This window comes from Clinocottus analis, unplaced genomic scaffold (assembly GCF_023055335.1).
Source record: "Clinocottus analis isolate CAN_PGR_092001 unplaced genomic scaffold, fCliAna1.0.p SCAF_5, whole genome shotgun sequence".
In the NCBI taxonomy this organism is placed as follows: Eukaryota; Metazoa; Chordata; class Actinopteri; order Perciformes; family Cottidae; genus Clinocottus; species Clinocottus analis.
In genome coordinates, this window is record NW_027176207.1 from 11755455 (window position 1) to 11766828 (window position 11374).

Genomic DNA, 11374 nt, shown 5'->3' on the forward strand with positions numbered 1-11374 from the left:
GACTTGGAAGGAACAACAGAGGCCTCTTGCTTTAACATTTTTTAATTCCTAATGGTTTGAAAGTTGACAGATGTTTCTATGATTTGTTAATAACACAAAAGACATGGACATAAAAGTCTCCAATATTTCAGCCAGAGGAAATTGTTTTTATTAAACTATTTTTGTACCAAATGATATTCCTTCCTTCTTTGATGCTACACATAATGGTCTGTTTAAATGTCACAGGCCTGATTTAACTGACCTTTCGGAGTAATCCAACTAATGTGTACAGGTTGACCTTTTTCCTAGTCATGCAAAAGCAAAACAACAAAGATTTATCATTATTTTAATTAATAGGGCTCAATATTGTGACGCTCCTGGAGGTCCACCTAAGTGCAGCAAATACAGCTTTAATGTTAACACAACTTTCGTCACAATGTTTAAAGTACCATTTTAAACATTACCTAAGATCTCCTTGTGATGTGTGAGTGAGTGTGTGTGTGTGTATATATATACTGTATATTTATTTAATCATTTAGTCATTTAAATGATTGCCAATCAACCAATGGAGTGATTACGACTACAGTGTTTATGAAACGGCAGGGAGAAAGACAGACCCATAAGTCCCATCTTGTTGAGGAGGTTGGGACCCTTTTGGCAAATTTGTCCTGTTTTCCAATGAGGTACAGAGACGAGTCTTCAAATACACCGAGAGAGGTCTGGGACCAAGGGGCATGGTACCTGGGGGAGGGAAACCTATTCAACTACATATAATTATAAAATTATTCAGACAATTACTCATTTGAATGTTTGTCAATCCACTAATTGAGTTTTTTAGAACTATATTGTATCTATTTGAAGAGCTGGCTTTGCAGTCCACACAATCCTGTCTTTAGAAAGTCCATCTTCATATTAAAGGCCAGCCATTGAGGCTTCAAATTGGCTTTGAACTAGTGTTGTACCGACCAGGATAGAGTTTAGTCGTGGTATTTGTGACTGTTGCTGTGACTTTACATCTCACTTTAATAGGCCTATGAACAGCCTTGCTCTGCATCTTAGTTACTGCATATGTAACACCAATAACAATTGAATACATTATTGTTGTGCAGGAACATTTAACGATATTATGAAGAAACGTATCTTTCTCAAACATATGATATTACTACCAGCTGTGTAGCCCAAATATTAGGTCGATGGAATCTGACCCGGGTGAAGTTGATTATGAACGCATTCGTCCGCTTAATGAGTTATGGTCAGTGACCAATCAAATGTGTCTTTTTTATTATACTTGACTCTGATTGGCTGTCTGTAATACTCGCCCGCCCACCAGACGGGTACATAATGTGGGTTGTCTTTATGTCTCTCTCCAGCTAGCAAGCTTGTCAGAAACTTGTGTGTCCGTTTAAACTACTGCAAACATGGTTGTGAAAGCTGTCTGCGTGTTGAAAGGAGCTGGAGAGACCAGCGGTACCGTTTATTTTGAGCAGGAGGTAAGGCGTGCAACGTAGTTTTCATGGGGAAAGATTATCTAACGTCATTAGTCGTTTTAGTTAAACTACCCGGAGATTTGACGTGCATCTTCCCGGGAGCTGTAGCGCGCGTCAATGCCAAGCTAGCTAGCTAAACTCTCCATTCCCAAACCGGTTTGATGTGTTCACAGGAGCCACCCAGCTGGCGTCACTTTATCCATTTGAACGACAATGCGTCGAAGTCAGATCAGCTTTAGCATCCCACCGACATGGGTTAATACCCTCTAACTGTATACACTTATTCAATGCAAAATAACGTTAGCCTTCACGGAGGTAACGACAAAAGCACCAATTTGCGTCAAGTGGGCATTTAGCTAAAATAGCACGTCAATTCACACTTTTTAATCAAAGTAGACTCCTCATGCGAACGTTCGTATCTTAACTAGCTACTACGACGGTGCCATAAAAGTCTTCACCTTAGACATGAAAGGCCTGCGTTTAGTTAATGATAAACGTGTATTTGTAAACGCCTGTTGCATAATAAGTCCAACGAATGTAGTGTTTTTGACTAACTGTCAGTCTGAGTTTGAATCACTTCAGTTTGTAGCTGTTCTGCAGAAAACCAAGTTGGAACTATCAATGGTAGCTTTTTAAAAACTAAAGAGAACGCTAGCCCGCAAACACTTAACGTTAATGTTTTTTGCTGAGTCACTGCCTACTACCCTCGTTATCGTTGCCTTTGCCTCAAGTAGCTGTCAGCTCGCGCAGGCATGACAATCGTGTGTGTGTGTGTGTCGAGAGGGGAAGAGTTGCGTTTGACCACCCCAGATACAGGCGATCGCACAGACTATTGAAGGTCCCAATACATCATGATGCTAAGACAACTGGACTTAACATTATGTTCAGTGGGTGCTTGCTTATGCAGTTTAGATGCATAGTTTTGCATTACTTCAGTAAAGTCTACCAACGTGCATGGAGACCTTATGCCATACAGCCAATCCAATCTTGACCCAGCACTAATGTCAGCTAAGCGTCACATGCTAAGCGGACCGTCATGCTGACAGTCACCAGACAGCAGCCTGCTACACAAGAGCCACAGGCCCGATCCCAATCTCCACACTCAGACTTTTTCTTGTGTGCCTACTCAAAGTTTTGGAGGGTTTAGTTCGGTTCCACTAGCCCTTGATCACTTTCTGCATTTCTGACTTTGCCCATGGGAATTGCCCACACATCACTGTTATGTTGAACACAGGTAACTAGGGGCAGCATGATATGAAATAATGTAATCAAACAGGACTGCTTAGCCTGTTACATCTGACACATTCATTAAGGATGAAATGCATAAAGACAGATTATTGTAAACAGAGATTATACCTCACTGATGATATATATAATCTTTAGGGTTTTTTTTAAACAGCGTCCTGTTTCATGTGCATTTGATTTACTGAAGTGACTGTAAAGGAATAACAAATGACATGGAAATATGTTTTTGTGTTTACTTTAGCGTCAAGTCCTTCTTAGCCCGCTGGCTTTGACGGCTCTTTTGTGTCCTTTGTTTTCTATTCTCCTGATGAATCTTGTTCTCCTGATCGGTTAGAGTGATACAGCAGCTGTGAAGCTGACCGGTGAAATCAAAGGCCTCGCTAATGGAGAGCATGGTTTCCATGTCCATGCTTTTGGAGACAATACAAACGGTGAGCATCTGACAATAGTTGTTTTAATCCATGTTTCAGAAACTGCAGTATTTGCAAAATAGTATTCCTGCATTTTGTAGTTATAGTCCAGCTATACGGCAAGTCTATCTAAAGTCTTTTGTGCTTTTGTTTGTTTCCTAGGGTGCGTCAGTGCAGGCCCTCACTTCAATCCCCACAACAAGACTCACGCAGGCCCTACTGATGAAGATAGGTGAGTCTGAGGAGAAGACTTTTATCAGAATCCTGCAATAGACTAAAAGCTCCCTCACAATCTTCTACGGTCTTCTACAGGAAGGTGCAATGATTTAAAAAAAAAATTGACAGATGACGTGTATTCGTCTGGTTTACTAACATCAGTTGTATCTGATGACTAATGATTTCAAGTCCCAAATTTGAGTCGGTGTACATATTTGGTTTTAATGTTTTGGAGAATAAAAGTAGCATACTTTTTGTCTACTTTGATGGCAACTACTGAGGTAAAGGATCATGGGTAGAGAAAATATATTTATAGCATTGGAAATAATTATTACATTGTAAGGGAGATGTTTATTGCTTACAAAAGCACTTTTCCAAAAGCTTTTGTAATTTTACTGTCAGTAAAAACATGTTTGTTTTTCTATGGAAACAGGCATGTGGGAGACTTGGGGAATGTGACCGCTAAAGATAATGTTGCCAAAATCGACATCACGGACAAGGTTATCACCCTTACTGGCCCCCACTCGATCATTGGCAGAACCATGGTGGTAAGTAAAATGGCCTTTATAGTATCTATGCTTAATTCCATGTGCAATAAAGTGATGCCATGAACTTTAAACCGTTTTCTGTCCTGTGTTTAGATCCATGAGAAGGCCGACGACCTGGGAAAAGGAGGCAATGATGAGAGTCTAAAGACGGGCAATGCTGGTGCACGTCTGGCGTGTGGGGTCATTGGCATCGCCCAGTGAACACTGCCTAAAAGAACATGCAGCACTGGAAACCAACTTTTCCCCAAAGCACTTAATGAGACCAACATAGCTACTTAATGTGACAGTTTGTCATCTTCTCTGTGGCTTTGTAGAGTAGATGAGCCATTCATTACCCTGTTTGTTCCTCATTAATGGTATGTATGGGTTTCTGCTGATTTAGTTTTGGTCCATTGAATTGGTAACGCACAAGTAATAAATGTATAAACCATGAACAAAGTTCTCAGTTTATCGTGTGTGTGGTAATTTACTTGTTGGTGATGTGTGCTTGGCAAACCAGGAATAAAAGCAGAAACGCGTGTAATTTCAGCTTTTAAGTGGCTTCCCGTTTTGCTTACAACCTCAAGTTCTGCCGATTAACGCCTAATGCTTTAAAGATTTTTACTATTTTAATTCTATAGCATATTGGCTGAGTTTCAGTTGTATAGTCTGTTACCTATTGCATATTAAGTATTGTCTTTGGCAGTCACTGTTATGAAAATAAGAGGAATTTGTTTTTCTTTACTAACGGGTGTAGATTCTGTTTGCCTTTTGTAAGTCGAGGGACTATAAATATCTTTGTTCTAAAATATTATATAGCAAGCCTTTTGTTCAGTGAATACGTACTTGTTAAGTGATTACCTTTGAGAGGGCTAAAAAAAAAAGTCCTGTCCAGAATGCACCTAAAAGTCAAATTCGTAGGGGTGATGCGTCTTTGTCACTTTTTCACCCTTGAGTTGACATGCCTGTATGTCACTGACTCATCGAAGTTGCTGGCGCCATCGTTAGTCTTGCTGGTTGGGATTTTGTTTACTTTTAACGTGGTGCATTACGTTACCCCAAAATGCATTGGGTTGAGCTGCGTGCACCTGCACCACTTTGCGTCTGACTCGGGTCACAGGTTTAGTCGGATCACAGGTCTTGGCTATGCACCCGACGGAGGAATACGCTATAGGTACTTCATTCATTTTAATCTTTAATTGGCACATTTACATGTTAAACTTCGTCAGCTGCTAGTGACCAATGTTATAACCCATTATCATCGACGAAATATAACGTTGGATGATAAATGTGTAATATCGCTTGCATTTTGTCCATCAGTGACCATATAACGTTAGGATGGCTGCTCGTTTAACTAGCTTTGTTGGTTATATTTCTAAAGAGAACAAACCAACGTTATGCCTGTCTAGTTAACGGAAAGTAATGTAGCTTTTGGTCGAGTACTGTAATTACGTATCCACGAGTAACTCGTAAGTTAATGCGAGTGATGGGTTACGAGGTTTACAATGTAAAACGGGGACGGAAATTTAAGCTCCATATAGAGAATACACGAACGGAAGGTGGCATACACAATTAAGACACGTGCGCTTAATGTAAATGTGAAGGACTTGAGATTATATTCAGTCTGTTGCACGTGCCTGCACGTCAGGCTGTGCAGTGTCACAGATTCACCCGAAACCCCTGACTGATCTTCATTATGACGGATATCGAGGCTCACGTGCGGTCAAGTCGTCATTATTGTTTTCTTCAATTAAGATCTCAAAGACCATCGTGGCCCTTGCTACATTTTAGCCTGGGGTACCCCGTAAACATAAAACGACTATTTGCATGCATTTAAAAGTGTACGAGGTGACGCAAGCTCTTGTTTCTCAGGTGGCGACTTTCTGGAAAGTCCTGACAGCTAAGGACATTGATCAGCTTTGATCTGTTCTGTGTTTTAAAATGCATCGTCCTCAAGAGGGCATTGTTACTCTTTGTATCTGAACTTGCAACGAGTACAAGGCAGATATCCCACCACATAAGGATTGGGTCACATTGTGTCGTCCTCATCACGATTAAACAATGTTCTGTTGTGGTTTTGCATATTTTTACATTGCAGGGGTGAAGCCTTGCATGAAGCCTTGCATGCCAGTTGCTGGTAATGGATATATTAATAAACATAATAATCTGTAAATCTCTGGCCCTTGCTCGTGACAAGGGCTTTCGTTTCAGTTTAGGATGATATTGTAGTGATGGTAGATGTTAGACCCCACAATGCAGTAAAAGAGGAATTTGAATGATAGCAATATTAACATTATCACATTTTCTATAGATCTACAGATACTATCATTATCCTGATTTCTTTTGGCCATGATAATCATGAAAATCTGATATCATGACAGCCTTGTTGTTAACCTTGTCATCACACACAGGCCTTATTATTCTGCACCGGTAATAATTATTGCTAGCAACTTTTGCAAATTGTGTACATCAGTATATTTAAATATCATTAACATGTCAGACAGGGCATCGGAGCCTAAAATATAAAATATAAATAACAGTTTGTGATCGGGCATTCTGGTTTGAAATTGGATTTTTGGTCTCCGTCCATGATATTAAACTGAACAGCTGTGCCCTGACTGGCCAGCACACACACACAGTTTCACACACAAACACTCTCATACAGTATACACATCCCTTCCTACATGTAGCTGGCACATGGCATGTAGAAATTGCTTTTCTTTCATGAGAATAGCGGATGCTCCCATGTGAAGTGACTTGGCACTCTGCCCTTCTCTCTGGGGAAAATGAGATATTGGAGGTCTTTCAATGGAATTAATACCTCAGGGAGTAATCCAGAGGCAAGCTGCAGAGTGTCTGTAGTTTAAATTAATTCATGAAATGTTTAGCTCTGAAACTGCGCAGTAGAATAATCATATATGTAGCAAGCCATGTTGAAATCTATTGCCATATGGGTCTCTTTCACTTTCTACTCGATAGTAAATAATCTACTGCTCTTATATTTGAGCTTTGCAGGCAGTCAGGCAGCAGAACTGGTAGCAAGAATCAGAGAACCTTTAACACTTGTTATTGTATTGATAAAATTAAAGTATACAGGTATTTGTCAGTAAAACTCTTGATGTAGCAGCATGTATTTGCCCGTATGCATAGAAGTCAGTACACACACTGTTCTTGGGCACCTGAGGTGATGCTGTATCAGACCAAAAGCTCTTGGGCAGCCCAAAAGTGCATATATAAGGTGAAATAGCTGTATTAGTGTCGACAGATGCAGCCATCAGAGCGGAAAGACAGACTGACTGTAAAAGCTGGTATAAATAGCCTGGGAGTGGAGGTAATGAATTATAGAGACTTACCAATGCTGCTGACAGTGAGGGAGAGAGGCCGTGACAGCAGGAGAGTCCAACAAAGCTAGAAGAAAAGCATAAGAAGTGGACTAGAATGAGAAAGACAATTAGTATTATCCAGCCAGCTGTTGTGGATGTGGAATGAATTGTCAACATCATTTTTTACCTTTCATGAATAATCAACACATCCCTACTTTCTGTCTCATATATGGTGTATATACTAAACTTTGCTGGATTGGATTTTTTTATTTATACTACTACACAAGGTCACATATTAAAATTGCTTAGATTTCACACAAGGTGTAAGTACTAACTCTTGTATTAGTGCCTTGTATTTAAGTTGTTCTGTAAAGAACACTTTTTAAATGTTCACAAAAGCAAACCAAGAGAAAAGTCAGCTTTCACCTTCACAGCCTTTAAATTCAGTTAAACCCAAAATAGTTATGGTTAGATCAGGCTGCGAGCGTAACTGTCACTGCATCTAAACAGGTTTCCAGGTAAAAGGTAATGCTTCAGTGTATATTCTTCCTTTAATAGCCACTGCTTCAGGGGTTTTACACGGCACAGTTCCTGTACGTAAACCAGTCTTACAGGGCCCAGTCCTATTGCTGCTTACCTAACCACAGTGAGAGCATAAGTGCGTCATAGTAAAAAGGTAGTGGACATTTCCTGATATTAAACGATAGCCACATGTCCACACTATCACACTTGAAGGTGACTGTCCTTCAGGCGTTCACTAAAAGATGACTTGCGTAAAAGTTGCATGAATTGCATAAGTGGCAAGAATTGCATTTTACTGGCATGTGCGTGCATTTTTTGGTCTGTGAGCCTCAGTTAGTATTTGTCTTGGAGCGTTTACAAGGTTGTGTTTTTTTATATAATATTTCCATATGCATCCAGCTTTGTGCCCCGAAGCACTGCTCACAAGAACCACTGCGGTCACATTTCATGAGGTGGCTTTCTATCGTTACCCCGCAGGGCTGCAACAGTAGATGTATGCCGAGCACTCTCGCTGGATAGTCAACAGTTTTTTACTTGTGTAACAGCTGCATGCTGTACGTTATAGGTTCCCACGCAAACATCACCTGGAATGTTGATTTATCTGAGATAGAATATTTTTCCACTTTACTGAGTGTCAATTATCAATCCCTTGGAAAATGAGAAGCACATTCAGGTGTGTGGCCTCCTAACAAATGTGATGTCAGCTCAGGTTTGGAATTGATGATTAACGTTAGGAATGGAGGACGGACATCGAGTTTCACAAGAGTTTTCTCACAAATCTAAGGTGACCATCTGGACAAGACCGTGTTTAAAAGTGTTTTGGAGTAAAATACTAAATTGCTGACATGTCCCTTGAAATAATTAATTAAATATCAAAATAGTTAGTGATTCAATTTCTGTTGATCGACTAATCGATCAAAAGACCAATCGTTTCAACAATAATAACATGAGCACTGTTTTTGTGATTTCGATTAATTGTTCCTCTCTTGAGGGGGCGCTCACAGTACAACAGCATGAACACAGATACATACGTAGATATTTTGAAACCAACACAGGAACCTATTCTGCACTGGAGCCTGAATGATCATATTGACGTATTGGTACTCACTCCCCTGTGACCCTCTTCTGTTCTCTGGGGTTAGAGTTCACCTTCCAGTACATCCTCTCCCACTGACATTGTGGGGATATTTTCGAGACTAGGAGCCATAGGTCAGGGGTGAGATACCATAAATGGTGTTTGTCCTATGAGACATGGTTGGTTATTCGTGAGACTAATTGCCAGGCCCCCGTGACCTAACCTCTGACCCCTGAGCTGTGTGTCATGTGATCTTGAGAGTGGACACCCCTGAAAAACCCATTGCTCTTAAGTTTGATAGACAATTTCTCTTTTCTGTTGTTCATTCTATCGTCTGTTACACACTGACATCAGGTTGCACTCTTTAACGCTTAATAGGCAAAGTTTAAAAAGTAAGAAATTAAGTGTAAGTTTTAAGTAGGTTAAGAAAATGTAAAGGACAAGTGTTCAAGTGTTTGAATGCTGTATTATGAAAATGGTCCAGTAGCCTCTGCAGGCTGTAGGATGGTGCTACACTGTGTGCAGGTTGTGTAGAGATGACACCAGAGGGATTCAAAGGCCTATTCAACACATTGCACCCCCCCTCATCCATGGTCAAACAGCAGTCTGGGGCTCTGACCTTTGAACTTAGTGACCTGCCCACCCTGCACGACCATAACTCTCACTTTCACTCAAGAAGATGCTTATTATTCTTTCTCGGTAGAATGGCTGTTGGATTTTCAACACTGTTTAATAGATTTCTGCTTGAAGGAGGGTATGGAGACCAGCGGGATCGGATATTTGGCAACTGGGTCGCTTGTCAGATGCTGACCTTGTGTGACATTCCAGAGGTCATTGGCAGGAATATCACATGTGTTGATCACAAACAAGTGACAGCAAACCATGTGCAGAAAAACTATGTTACGTTTCAAAATGTAAAATATATGCACTTTGCATGGTGTTTTTTGTTTAATTATGGGTATTTTAACACAGCTTCTACACAATAAGATGTTTAACACCGCTGCCCACTTCTTTTGCTGTTGTGTTTTGGATGTGGCATGCAGTAGGCCATGTCATAAACACTGCTATAGTGCTTGAAACTATTAATTGATTTAGCAATTTACTCAGTTACCAATAACAGAGACTAATTAATAGATTAAAAGATGTATCACTAGAATCATTTTTAAAGTAAAATTGCCAAATAATTGCTGTTTTCCGTTACTTAAATGTAATATTTCTTTTTGCTTATCTTTGTTAAAAATATAAACAATATATATTTTGTACATTTAAAAAAAAATTTGGTTTTGGACAATGAATCAGACAACCAATTATTTTGCTTTGGGATAATGATCACTTGATTAATGAGTCTCCAGCCAGCTAAATGCTACCTTTAGCATGCTAACATAATCAAAGCGACATTGCTTGAGATGCTGCAGGTGTAATGTTTGCCATGGTCACAATCTAGTAATGTGTTAGAATGCTAATATTTGATCATTTCTACTAAAGCCGAGGTCGGTGGGAATACCGTTAGGTTATACACAAACCAAAATCAAATTTCACCTGATCCTAGTGGAAAGTCAATATATGTAAATATACAGTAGGGTTGGAGACGTGTCCACATTCATGTAAAAAATACAATATTGGTGTTCTTCTATAACTGTCATAACCACACATTACATTTTACAACATAAATGATTGTTTACATAAATGATCAGATCAGAAATGATCCATCTTTTAAACCCATCTCTTCTCTCTGCACCTCTTTGTTCCCAGAGTTCGTTCACACACATTTCCCCTGCATACAGACTCTAATTCTGTTATACAAATTCATTCACCGTCCAATTATTATTAAAGCAAATATTTAGGGAGTTGCCGAAAGAGGAAGTAGTGAATAAGATAAAAAAGAAGCAATCAGTTTGCCGAACGTTGTTGGCTTAAACCGTAGGGAGGACCGCGAGTAGGAAAGGGTGTGTCCCAGTCCATAGATACTGTACATTTACTGTATGCTAGCACAGCTCCGTTTGAATGTTATTTGTGTCTGCAAGATGACCTCTCAGTATATTGGGCACAGCAAACAGTGTTCATGCTTTTGTGATTATTTTCTTTCATATGTCCTTGTGTGTATGCTTGTGAGTTTTCAATTTCAAACTCTGATGTGTATGTGTGAGATGTGTTGCTCAGATGTGAAGCGTTCTGCGGTTCTCAGCAGAATGAAGACCGCTACACACCCTCTCGTGTCAGAGAGGGAGGGAAGACTTGAGGAAAGGAAGAAATACAGTGTATAAGGGAAGGATTGAAAGAGGGAGTTTAATTTACACTCTTGTTCATCTCTCAGAGAATAGACTTTGTCCTCAGCCATACTTTGATAAACCTCCCCTCGCAGACTGTCCTCTCCATCACTCTTGACTTCACGCTCTCATTTTGTTCATTTTTCTTTTGCTCTTCTTTCATGCTCCTCTCTGCGTATTTCAGATAATACATCGACTCTGTGCTCTGACCCCCACACTCTCTTAGAGGAAGGAGGAAATTACTTGGCTAATATGCGCATATTTTGCATTCTTTTGAATTACTCGGCCTAAAATTATACACTTCACCCCACATTTTGCTTAAT

At 39.9% G+C, this 11374-nt stretch overlaps 1 protein-coding gene across 1 annotated transcript; it reads left to right on the plus strand.

Moving 5' to 3' along the window:
* Window positions 1-1309: 1309 nt before the first annotated feature.
* On the plus strand, window positions 1310-4323 carry sod1 (superoxide dismutase 1, soluble). Its single transcript, XM_068600621.1, has 5 exons — window positions 1310-1469; window positions 3046-3142; window positions 3284-3353; window positions 3771-3885; window positions 3979-4323. Exons 1-5 carry the CDS (start codon window positions 1398-1400, stop codon window positions 4084-4086), a joined length of 462 nt encoding a protein of 153 aa, XP_068456722.1. The 5' UTR covers window positions 1310-1397; the 3' UTR covers window positions 4087-4323.
* Window positions 4324-11374: the final 7051 nt, after the last annotated feature.

Excerpts from the sequence above, each read along its gene's own strand:
- sod1 (XM_068600621.1), top strand. The coding sequence starts at position 1,398 with ATGGTTGTGAAAGCTGTCTGCGTGTTGAAAGGAGCTGGAGAGACCAGC. Across the intron at positions 1,470-3,045 it reads CCGTTTATTTTGAGCAGGAG|AGTGATACAGCAGCTGTGAA; the intron begins GTAAGGCGTGCA and ends CTGATCGGTTAG. Across the intron at positions 3,886-3,978 it reads TCATTGGCAGAACCATGGTG|ATCCATGAGAAGGCCGACGA; the intron begins GTAAGTAAAATG and ends TCCTGTGTTTAG.